This window comes from Psittacula echo (genome assembly GCF_963264785.1).
Source record: "Psittacula echo genome assembly, chromosome: 7".
Lineage (NCBI taxonomy): Eukaryota > Metazoa > Chordata > Aves > Psittaciformes > Psittacidae > Psittacula > Psittacula echo.
Window position 1 is genome coordinate 13876010 of NC_137740.1, and position 12892 is coordinate 13888901.

The 12892-nt window shown below is 42.1% G+C and overlaps 1 protein-coding gene across 1 annotated transcript in view; it reads left to right on the forward strand.

Annotated features, from left to right (window-relative positions):
- The window catches only part of MIGA1 (mitoguardin 1), a gene marked incomplete at its 3' end in the record, with an annotated part of 36916 nt that extends 31689 nt beyond the window's left edge, over positions 1 to 5227 (forward strand). Inside the window, exons 9-15 of the mRNA XM_080622608.1 lie at positions 137 to 209; positions 519 to 605; positions 729 to 827; positions 1149 to 1283; positions 2724 to 2777; positions 4538 to 4654; positions 5009 to 5227. Of these exons, the coding sequence (XP_080478734.1) occupies positions 137 to 209; positions 519 to 605; positions 729 to 827; positions 1149 to 1283; positions 2724 to 2777; positions 4538 to 4654; positions 5009 to 5227 (784 nt within the window). The remainder of the gene's footprint in view (positions 1 to 136; positions 210 to 518; positions 606 to 728; positions 828 to 1148; positions 1284 to 2723; positions 2778 to 4537; positions 4655 to 5008) is intronic.
- Between the last annotated feature and the right edge of the window lie 7665 nt (positions 5228 to 12892).

Consider the following 12892-nt stretch of genomic DNA (forward strand, 5'->3'; position numbering starts at 1 on the left):
AATTTAAATATACTATACAGAACTCATTTTTTTAGAAGTTACTTGTATGAGGTATTTTTTCTAGAATTAGACTTAGTTGAGTTTTCTTGTGCTTCTCTTTTTTCATGGTATTTGAAAGCTTTTCTGTTTTATATAGGACTGAAATGTTTGAATGTCTAGGAGACAGTGACTTCCTTGCTAAGCTTCACTGTATTCGACAAGCTTTTCAGGTAAAGGAGAGTGATGTGTCTGTCTGTCTGTGTTCTTAAGCCTGAAGTATGTAGAGGTTATCAATGCAATTTTTATAACATATGCTGTAATTAATTTTTTTTTATTGTTGCTATTACATTTCTGTCATTCTAAAATTTGCAGAGGAGTCCCAGTTTTATGATTAGCTTTGTAACCTTTGCACCAAAAGCTGATTAGGAATTGGCCTACTATACTAGAGGTTATAATTATATTAAATTTGATTGAAGTGTTTAAGGTCACTTAGTATAACCTGTGAATTAATATGTCTGTTTTTTCTGAACCTTTTCTAGGTAATTCTTTCAGAGACAGCAAACAGAATATTTCTTGCTGAAAGTGGAAGAAAAATTTTGTCTGCTTTAATTGTGAAAGCACGAAAGGTAAAAGCCTGTTTTAACTAACGTTTTATTGTTAATGCAACTTCTACTAGAAATCACTTTCCAGGGAATATAAACCATGTCTTTTGTTAAGTTTGCTTGATATTCATTGCTTTTACTTTACAGAATCCAAAGAAATTTGAAGATGTGTTTGATGAAATGATATATTTTCTGGAACAAACAGATCACTGGGATAATACTGAAATGGAACTTGCTGCTACAGGAGTGAGTCTGAATTTCTGAAAAGTGCTTTTACCCTTTATTATGCAAAAGATCTAAAAATGAATTTTTACAGTTCAGAATGGTGGGAAAAGCAACTTTCTAATGTTTACATTGCTGATTTAGAGAAATGGCATCCACCACTGTAGTTTAGTACCAGATAACATGTAATATTTTATCTTCTCCTTTACTGACAAAATATCTTTAATATTCATTAAAAGCAATTATAAATCTGCATGTTAATACAGAGTTAGAATGTGGTGCATGCTGAATTCCACTGCTGAAAGAGAAACTGGGTTACTTAGGTCATGTTCTGATTTAATATAGGTGAAAAACCTGAATTTTTATGATGTTGTTCTGGACTTCATATTAATGGATTCATTTGAAGATTTAGAAAATCCACCAATATCTATACAGAATGTAGTAAATAACCGCTGGCTAAATTCCTCTTTTAAAGAAACAGTAAGTATTTATGTGTCATTTTCATAGTCATTATTGTATAGACATTACAACAAGTGGATGGTATGATCAATGTAACATTAGTGTGAGCATTCTGATATAAAATTTCTGTATATACCAAAACTGTTCTTCTGGCGATCTGTGCTTTATCTTCTTAAAGCACAATGTAAAAGTGAGAAGAAATCCAGCAACCGCAGGAATCAGACTGTGTATGTTGTCTTGATAACTGAATTAATAATAAAAGCATTAATTTTGAAGCAAAGAAACTACATTGACCTTCACTGTGAAGTCTAATGCAGCTTCCAATACAACTGAATAGGTACCTGAAATATTCCTCAGAAAAAATAAACAGGTTGTATTATCAGGCTGTTCATCATAGGAGTTTAAAAGCTACAAGTCTGAGCCCAAAATACATAAAATGATTGAATGTATTGGAAAAACACGATAACTTGTCCTGCAAAAATGAGTTTACTCTGAGGAAGTGGAATTTTAGAAGGGAAGTTTCTGTTAGGCATATTTTAGGTATTAGAGGTTGTAATTCATATACCAGGGATTTAGCAATAAGGCACAAAGTTGCAAGCACACAAAAGTAAATTAGTAAAATACAGGCATTCAAATGTTGGTAACATTTCACAGTCTTTCAGATGTGCCTGTTTGTCAAAAAGATCTCTCTCCTCTGTTACAGACACTCAGGCTACTGCCATGGTCACCTGGTAGCATAACCACTCTCATTTCACCCACTTATATTTATAAACTGCCTTCTTTTCTTGTGTTTATCTTTCAATTGAAATATTCCCTCTAAAGGAAAAAAGAGGAAACATGCACGTATTTATTTTTGTAATTATGTGATAACATTGTGTTTTGCGAGTAGTAAATTATCTTGCAGTACTGAAGGAGGATCAGATGAGAGGAAAAAGCCTAGTACTGGTATCAGTATATTGTCTTTCACAGGTCCATATTTGGACAAAACCCCTTAGCTGAATCTGCAGCTATTGCAAGAATGTTTTTGCTAAAATGAAAAAGGACATTGCAATGTGTTTGCATGCTACTTAATATCTAAAATAGTTACTTATGTCTGAGTGCACACTTTGGTTATATGAGAGACTGGTCCTCAGTTGAACCCGGTGAATGTTCCTAACTGTTGCAACTAAAATCAGTCAAGGATGCCAATATTTGAATTAAACTAAAGAAAATGTTGCAAAATAAGATCTGAAAATAAAAAAATATGAACTACATATAACGTTATTTGTTTCAGCTGATATTTTACAGTTTTAAACTTTGTTATTGCAAGATTGAAACTGAGGAAACTTAAAAATCCCCAGAGTGTAGAAATACAGTATTCTGCAGCTCACTTCTTTTTGAGATGAAAAATAGTTTCTCTTATAGTGAAGTTACGCACAGTTTGGAATGTTTGTTTGGGTTCTTTTATTTATTTACATATAGGCTGTGGCTTCAAGCTGTTGGTCAGTCCTGAAGCAGAAGAGACAGCAAGTGAAGGTAAGTTGCCTTTCAAATTATGCAGACCAAAGTTACTGATCAGCTCCTAAGTATCTGGAGTTCTGTAGCTTTGGCGAAATAAATTACATATCAATCCTTAATCCTGTACGTATGTTCATTTAAACAAGAGGCTGTCAGTTCTAGTTTAGTTTATGGAGCCCTAATATCATTTTTTTTAGCAAAAAGTCTTAGCTAAAGGATTTTCAGGCTAGTTTAGGTCCAGTCGGCAATGGTGGCAGTCGCTTCTCTGACATATAGCCACATACATGCACCTCAGATTTTTGCAGACCAAGGTCATTAATCTAGTATCTTGCCTGCTTACACCGGGATACTCAACCCCATCTTCTGCATCACCTCCACAGCTAAATAAAATTCAGTCCTGTCCCTTTATCTACCTGAAGTACCATTTACCTTGCTAGTAGCAAGAACCCTATTGCAGCCTCCCTCAGCCCCCTTCCACATCCTGACCTCTCAGTGAAGGAACTCTGAATGTTTCGATGTAGAGCTCCTCTTCGCCAGCAGCTCCTCACTTCCATCTTTGGCGGATTTTACTAGACCTAGGAGGCCTATCTCTGTATTAGCCAGTCCAAAAACAGAGTTGAGGTTTGCTGTAGGGCATCCATAACCACTAGAAGTGGTTTTGCATATGGCAGGTGAGGAATCTCTGTTCAAGTGATGGGCACTGACACCTTTCTCTGATTCTAAGAGCAGCTATTTGCTAAAGACATATTTCATCACTAAAAAAAAGGTACTTCAAAGGACAGTTGGTATTTTGTAAAAGGTCCTCAGCTACTGCTATATCTTAAGAGTTGTTACATCCCTGTGTCAGTATGGTTGGGAATTTTACACACAGATCTTTTCTACGTTAGTTTTATATAAAGTGATTATATCTACAAAATAGATGTTACAGTAACCTATTACTTTCATCTCTATTTCAATGCACAGCTACCTTAGTCTGTAGTTCCTTTGTGTATTGAAGTCTCAATATTTATAAGTTTGTAAATGTGGGAGTAACTTTACTCCTTGGGACTAGTTTCATCAGTGCTGCTGGAGATATTCAGAAGTGGATAAAGTAAAGCACCATGGAAGTCTTTGTAAGGGAGAGATTAATTGTCACAAGGAGTTTGATGAACTTAGATTGACTTACAGACAGTTCTTCATGTGGTATTTTATGCTTTAATTTCTGATAATTTTATTTTTATGATTTTATAAATTAACTGATTTGTAAAATTATATTTATAAATTCATAAAATAAACTGTACATCCACACATGAGACATGAATTCATAGTATATTTTATGAATACCTGTAGGCTGTAAAGGTAACAACAGGATGGACATTCACAGATATTTTATGGTCTTCTGTAGACTTTAAAATGGATTCTTATAAGGTGTAATTTTTTTCATTCAAAAAGTGCAGTTTGCTTACTTTTTTGCAAGTTTCAGCTATCCGTATTATATAGGGTCTCAAACAGGAATAACTGAATAAAGTTATCTGTCATATGGGAGCCAGAGTAGATTGTTTATGCTGGTTTTGGGCTTATGCCTATTAATCTTCAAATATCTGAAGTACAAAGTATCACTGAAATAAAAATCTTTCCTACCAAAAATCATGCCACTTGTTTGGTACAATTGCCCTGTAACTTAAAGGTTACCACAGCCCTGAAGTAGTAAGCATTTTAGGCTTTTCTGAAGACTTAATTTATAGAGACTTATGCTATATTTACTGTGTAACTTTTATCTATAATTTTTACATCACCAGGTGCCTGATGGATTTTTTGCACATTTCTACGCTATATGTGAACATATCAGCCCTGTTTTGGCATGGGGCTTTTTGGGTCCTAGAAACTCCCTTTATGACCTATGCTGCTTCTTCAAGGTTTGCAACTTTTTTTTTTATTACCATTTATCTTAATTTAAAAATAAATAAATAAATCTTCCAGATGAAAAGAAATGAGGATCTTATTTGTAGGCATTTTGTGTTTACCAAAACACTTTGTGTTTTCCCAAGATTAAGACTAATAGTAAGAAACCATGAAAATAAAAGTTATATTAAAATTTTTTAAGCCTAGAACTGCTTTGCAAAGTCTATTTTAATGCACTTCTATTTTAGCACCAAAATAGTGCAGAAATGGATGTTTTTAGGAAATGTGTAAAGGAAATAGCATTGCATACTTTTTTCCTTCTTGTAAGTGAATACAAGTATTTCCCTTTTTTTTCCCCCCCTCACTAGGATCAAGTGCTTTTCTTCCTCAAAGACATTTTTGATTTTGAAAAGGTGAGATACTCAACTATGGAGAGTTTGGCTGAAGATCTTATGCAATTACTAATCCGACACATTGAACTTTTAATGGCCTATCTTGGAGCAGATTCACTGAGGCATGTCAATGCTTGTGTAAGTGGTCCTGGGCATGTCATGACCAGTGGGCTCTTAGAAGCGAAAGTACAGTAAGCTTAAAATCCATGACAAATTAAATGGAGTGCTCCTGCTATACTCCTTCCCACCTTTCTCTCTAACACCGAAGTTTTCATTGCTGTTACTGAGCAAGCATCTGAAAATGTATCATGTTGCTAAGTATGGAAAAGGACTCAGGGAGGTTAAATGTACATCTGTGAAAAGAACTGGTGAGCGTATTGTTGTATATACCTAAATTAAGTTTGCAGCTCCGCTGTCACTGTATTTATACTTAATGTATCCCAAAGCTTTTTTCTGTAATATTTGGATAAAGTTTATTTATGAAATACTGTACTTTTGCACAGATAATTTGTAAGTGAAGCTGATGGAGTTGTTTCTTTAAGGGCTTATAGTGCAGAATGCTCATTACAGAGTCCCCAGATCATTGTGTGTCTAGATCTAGAATGTGGTTTGACTGGGGTATATGCAGTCTCTAATTCATGTGACACATGCAATAAACTAATCACACTCACAAAACTGAATGTGTTGCCACTGGCCTGAAATTACATTTGTTGTGAGTGTAAGCAGTCGTTTTGTACTACAGTGTAATGGAGCGATGCAGGTGCCGTTAGGGCAGGAATGACTTCCAGTATGCGTTTTTCACTTTATTTTATTTTAAAATAGCCAAACATCATGAAGGTGTTTGAAAGCACTTATTTATATTCAAAAAGCTGTGGTAGCTTCACCAGTTAATTTAAAACTTTTCCTTTTTCTACAACTTTATATTTTGGTGTTAAACTAACACCATTCTCAGTTCATATGTAGCATTTCAAAATATATTTTTAAATAAGGATGTCTGATGAGATTTGTTAATCATGAATCAGAATCGAAGGCAGTGTTTTATAACTAAAAGCATTTCCATCTTCCTCCCTTCCTTGTAGGAAGTCAGGTGTCTTATTTAAGAGGAAGTGTAAGCAACTGTGGCTATGTATGTGCAATGTAAAACTGTGGCTCGGGATATGGAACCCTGAACTTTAGGTAGGAGCGCAGCACAGTAAGAAGGCATGTGGGAATTTACAGTAACGCTTTTTCCTGTGCTAGAGGTAATAAATAACGATGATCTATAATCTTTGAATGTCTGTAAACTGAAACAATATATCGTAGTTAGCTTAGGCTCTTTAACTACATTTACATATGCTTTGCCACACAAAGCCAGCCCACAAGAGTCTATCTTGTGTCAAGTAATGAAGAGTAAGTAATAATAAAATATTCAGATGCTTAAGAAGCATGTTGTTAAAATGGAGCATATTGAAACACACTTTGATTGGAAACATTTAGACTTTTGTTTGAACACAACCCAAAAAGATGATATTTGGAAAGGAGGGTCTGTGTAATTCCATAGATTTCACTGCAGCTGACACATTTTCATCGTTCTTGTGTGTATCAAATGAATACAACAAAAGAGCAAAATGTTGGCTGCGGTTTGTTTCTCCACAAAGTGCGTCTTCAATACAGAATGTGAAGTTTTCTGCACCCATCTCACTTAGCTTAAGCACACTTACCTGCTCAAAAGTATCTATATTTTAGCAGTATTTTGCAAGTCTATGAATGAATTTATATGAAACAGTAAAGTGTCTTGCTGGGTTCAGAATCAATAGGAATAGCTAGAAATAGTAGTGGTGGAGTAAATGGCATATTCCACAGCAAATGTACTACCTGGAGGTTGCAAGATGTTAAAGGAAACTCTATGCTGTGGTTTGTCTGTTCTAATAAAATTATATGAAGAAAATTACACCTTAACATTCATCACAGAAGACCAGAAATGCACTTTTCCACAGAACTAAATACATAGTTAAGCAAGAAATTTTCATATTATTTATATAAAGCTCATGAAGAAAGTGCAAGTGTTGCACATGAGATTATAAATGTTCCCAGGTGATTTAAAAGTCCGTCTTCTGTTGAAACTGAAAGGATTTTCTTAAACAGAAGAATGAAAAAGGTCTGATGGAACACCAGAATGTCTAGAAAGTGGGTAAGGATCTGACAATATCTGGCTTAAACAGATGTATCCTTTTAAAAAAGGAGCACTTCTATGCACTCATAGAGCTCAAAAGTCCGTAGAATCAGGTTGCAAATAGAACTTATGTATTTCCCATCCAAAATAAGAATTACGGTATCTGGTTGCTGCAAGGTGCCACCAACAAATACTTGGTTAGGAAACAGTTAAAGAAAGAAAAAAGAAATAGGGGAAGGAAGGAAAGGAGAGAGGAAGAGGGAAATGCACAGGTACACATGAGTAGGCTTTGATCTCTCTGAGTCTTTTTGGACCTTTTCGCAAAAAGCGGTTATATGTTCTACCCTTCCTAATGCCAGAGACAGCTATAAATTCAAATGGGGGAAGGCTGCCTCTTTGTAACACAGAGCTGGAATTGGTTCTCCTATAAACCCAGGTTTGTACCTTGCTGAGGGAAGGAGTGTGAAGAATGTCTGTTGATAACCAGCCATATGGCTTAAGCAAAGTCCACCACCTTTGGAAATGCAAGTGCCAGAGCTGCGCCAATGCAGTGGCACCCGGATGCAGTTGTACTGCAGAGAATTCATAATCAAAATCAGAATTTAGTTTGTAATCTCTAATTTTTTAAATAGTTTTGAATGCCCCTTTCCCTGCTAATAAGAGTCATCCTCTTCTGCTATAGCTGTGCTCCTACGATCAGAAATGAATGTTGAATGTGTTGATTATACAAGAATCAAGTATTTATATAATTTGTAATTTAGTTGTAAAAATAATCTCACTTTAAATGTGTTCTTAATGATTATTATACTTCATTTTTGTAGTCTTTGGTTACATCAAAAAAACATGTCAATTTGACTGTCAGTTAAGCGTGTTTGTGAACTTTCTATTGCCAAAATGAACTGCTGCTGTGTGTATTGAATAAAAGGTTTCAGTGAAACAACTGTTGCTCATACAACTGCTTCTACAACTTGAACAGTTTAAACTGGACAGAAATCAACCTGTGTGATTTTTCTTCTGTGAAATGGTCCACAGCATTGGTAAGTTTTCAACACATAGGCCAGTAAAAAGCCAAGTTTTGGTGTTTCTAGTTTTGCAAGTCAGAAAGTGAGAGTAAGCCAGAGACCTTAGTCTCCTGGGTGAACAAACTCCAGACTCAGGCTGGCTGTCATTGGCTGACAGCGGTTGTCAGTTGGCACGATCCCTGCCTGTGGTACTAACCAGGTTGGTTTCATTGCATCTGTCTTCCTGTGCCAACCAGTTGTTTCTTCCCTTGGGTTTAGGGGATGAGCTTTTTCAGGATTATTTCCAAACCCAAGGGCTACAGGGAGCTCCAGTCATGGAGTAAGATTTCCATTGTGGGGTAATATAAATGGAGAACACAGCGTCTAATGCTTACTGCTGTAGAATTGTAGAATCATAGAATAGTTAGGGTTGGAAAGGACCTTAAGATCATCCAGTTCCAACCCCCTGCCATGGGCAGGAATGCCTCACTCTTTACCATGTTGTCCAAGGCTCTTTCCTACCTGGCCTTGAACACTACCGAGGATGGAGCATTTACCACTCCTTTGGACAACCCATTCCAGTGCCTCACCACCCTCACAATGAGAGAACTTCTTCCTTATTTCCTTACATTTAATCTGAACTTCCCCCGTTTCAGTTTTAACCCATTACCCCTTGTCCTGTCACGACAGTCCCTGATGAATAGTCCCTCCCCGGCATCTTTATAGGCCCCCTTCAGATACTGGAAGGCTGCTATGAGGTCTCCATGCAGCCTTCTCTTCTCCAGGCTGAACAGCCCCAACTTTCTCAGCCTGTCTTCATATGGGAGGTGCTCCAGTCCCCTGATCATCCTCGTGGCCCTCCTCTGGACTTGTTCCAACAGTTCCATGTCCTTTTTATGTTGAGGACACCAGAATGATGTGGTGCCCTCAGAAGGGCAATGTGTATCTGCTTTGATCTGCCCAACTTTATGTTTAACCTGTGTTCATCTGCCGAAAACTTACTTTACTGAGAGTGGGAAGCCCAACCCTTAACTGAAACCTTGCACCTTTGCCTCAGAAATATGGGTATGGCTCTATTGAGGGTGGCACTGGGGGACAGTTCCTGCACTGTCCTTCAGAAGACAAACACATTTCGTGTTTTAATTTTGATGGCTGTTGCTCAGAGTTTGTAAAGCTTAAGGCCATGCGATTGTCATCCTAATAATCCAGCTGGAAGTTAGGCTCCAGCATGATAGACACAGTACAAGTAGGACAGGAAGAGGAAAGTTCTGCCCTGGAGACTTTGCAGTTGTACGTGTAGGAAACAAGTCATCTTTAAGCAGGAAAAGGAATGTATTCTGATGTAATAAAGTCATGTTTCTGCCTCTGTAAAGTTTCCAGAGAAAGGCTCTGTTTTAAAGCAGACACGCTCTCCCTCTCGCCCGTCTGGCACTAGCTAGATTCCTCTCCGCTCCATCAGCTAACTGTCACATTACTATTATTAGTTGATTGCTCTCCATGTGCCATAGGCGACCCAGGACCCGGCCACCGGGGGTATAAAGCCTCCCCGCTGGCAGGGCAGGACACCGCGGCAGGGGAGGGCTCTCGGCGCGGATCGCGCTTCTCGCCAGCTCCGGCTCGGGGCCGGGCGCGGAGAGCGGCGGCGGCGGCGGCGGCCGAGCCTGCGGTGGCTGCAGGTACGTGCTGACAACCGCCCGCGGGGGGACGGGACGCTGCCGCCGCCCGAGGCGGTGATCGCTGGAGACGCGGCCCTGGAGCAGCCGCTGCGGGTCAGCTCTATTCTAATAGCGCGCTGCGGGGCTGCGGGTCCCGGCTCGGCCGCTGCCCTGCGGCACTGACCGCGCTGCCAGCGGCGCGCTAGCCGGGAGCGTCCTCCGTGCCCCGCTATTTATAGCTCCGCGGTGCTTCCAGCCCAAAACAAGCCTGTTGGCCCGGCGGCTGTCCGCGGCGGGGGGTGCGGGGTGGTGCGGCTGGGCTGTGCGGTGCCCCCCACCGCGGCGAGGGGCCGACCATGGCGAGCCGCGCCGCAGGGCCGGGCCGGGGCCGAGCGGGGCCGGGAGCTGGGGCAGAGCAGGGCAGGACGGGACGGGACAGCTGCCGCGGCGCGGGGCTCGCCTGGAATGCGGGCGCCGGCCGCGCGTCGCGACTTTTATGGAAACTTGCCTCGCCGGAGCGGCGGCCGCAGCCAAGGGGCGCTCCGCAGCCGCCAGCCCGCCCGCAGGGAGCACGCCGAGCCGCAGGACGGGGCAGCGCTCGCAGGTAAGAGCGGCTCCGCCGGCCGCGCTGGGGCACACGGCCCGGGCGGGCTCCCCGCCCCGCGTCGCCCCCTGAACAGCCAGGCCGACCCCGCTCCTCGCCGTGCGGCGGGGCCCGGGCTGCTGCCCGGCCCGCTGGACCCCGGCGCCCATTGGCCGGACCCGCCGCTGGTGGCCGGGCCGAGCGGCAGCCCCGAGGTGGCTCAGGAGAAGCGGCCGCAGAGAGGGTAGCCCGCCGCCAAGGCCCCCTCGGTCGGGGCGGCAGCCGGCGGGGCAGCGCCGGGCTGCAGGGGAAGCCGCAGCCTCCAGCGGCGGTAACGGGATGTGCCGAGCGGGGCCTGAGGCTCCCGTCCCGGGGCGGGGGCACCCTCACGGCCGGGGCGGGGGCCTGGGCTCGGCGCTGCGGCCGCTACGAGAGCGGCTCGGAGCTGGGGTGAATGGAAACGACCGCAGGTGAGGCTTGTGCCGGGCAGCGGGCAGAGCTGCGGAGCAGAGCGGCTGCAGTGGCGAGCGCCCGGGTCGGGGTAACGCGGAGTGTGAGGGGACGCGGGAGCGTGAGGGGACGCGGGAGCGGGGCTGCCTCCCGGTGACGTGCGCTTAGTAAAAGTTGGTATAAAATCCCCTTTGCCGATGAACCGCGTCTGCACCGAAAGAGGACTCAGCTTTGGTGGTGGGGTCTTCAGCAGAAAGGGCGTACGGATGCGTCTGTAGGTTCTGCTTCGTCCTAAGGTGATGACTGCAAGACAGCGTGGCTGAGGAGAAAATACTGGTTCTCTGTGACAGCTTACAAGCTATGTATTTACTTGTTTTAGGTAAATAAGGGCTTGTGCTGACATAAGAAACAGCTGCGAAAACATGTTTAATGAAACGAGTTAGCATTTTGGAACTCAAGACGACGTGGTACTCTAAACCTTAGCAGTCAGGTCTTAAAGAGACCTTAGATCTCTCTGTCCATTGAAATGAAATTCTATAATAGCAGTTAGTCTTTTAAGAGGGCCACGCGTATTAAGGAACATACAGAAGCATGAGAGTATGTCCAGTGTATGTAGAAGCACAGCCTGGTGAAATAAAAGAAACTGGCCAGATGGTTTAAGACGTGCCTAAGAAATACCCTCTCAAAGTGCATTTGGAATGTTTCAAATGAGTAGTTTCCTCAGTGGAAGAAGTCAGACAACCAGTCATTTACCATGCTTGGATATTCACCTTTGAAACTCCTTTGACAAGGAACAGTGCCATGGTGAGCCCTCTGGAAGCTAGGGGGGAACAAAGAGGAAGGCTAAGGGCAGTGGAAGAGCAGTTTCGAAAGCAACAGCAGAGGAGTGACCCTCTGCTGTGCACCAAAGGCAGCCGTCCCGCTCACATGAAGGTATTACACACGGTCTGGCTTTTGTAGGCATCAGCATTACCAGGAGAGTGGGGCTGGTCGGGTGAAAGCAGCTCCAGGAAGCCAGCAGACTGCTCTTTTGTGTCAGAAGCATAGCACAGGCACAGCGACCACCACAGTGTGCAGTCTGAATTGACCATGAGGATTCCGGAGAAGAGGCAGATAGCCCGTGTCCTGCCATTGGAGAAGGGAAGAGGCAGATTGCAGTAGCTCTTTGTGTCCAGTATTTTATCCCATATTTCAGTACTCTGATTCCTGCAGCCCTGTCAGTGAACAAGAGATGAGCTCAAATCACACCGCTTCTCTTCAGCTGCTGTGACACAGCGGGGGATGGAGGAACTGTGGCATGGGGCAAAATGCTGTTTCTCTTGGGGACCTCAGTTCACAATTTACTGTCACCCATGATTAGGATCAGTGGATATCTTGGAATGTGGTATCTTGGGCCAGAAGATCTCAGCAAGGCTCCCCCATAACAGAGCAGTCTTTCGGCCCCACTATGTTTGCTCTGGAGCCTATGTACCCCATAATAGCACCTGAAGAGAGTAAGTAATTAACAAACAGGCCTTTTCTACAGAGAAGGATGATATAATTTTTCACAGCAGTTGGACTGCACAGCACTGTACATTAAGAGTATTTATAGTCATATAAACATAGGCAAAATCCTTAATAATGAATGCATTTTAATAATAACATCATACCTGCAAGAACTATTCTGAGACTCTCAATAAATATTGAAGTGAAATAAAATTAAAGATTGAAGAAAATAGTGTATAGAATTGAATTATGTGGGCCAGTGGTTGGTAAGCATTCTAGTCTTTAACTAGAAAGACTTAATGAAGGGAATACGAGCGAGTGGAGGTAGCTTTGTATCTTGTGTTTTACAAAACGTGAAGTTTAGGCGGCTGGTGTTAATTGTCCTAACTCCTTGGCTTCAGTGGAGCTGACGGTTTATGCTGGTTCAGAATCTTCTCTCATGTGAGATAATTTTAGTACCTACTTTAGTATCTGTAATTTAGTACAACAACTGTCGGTGTCATTCCAGACCAGTTACGGTAAGGACACAAATGA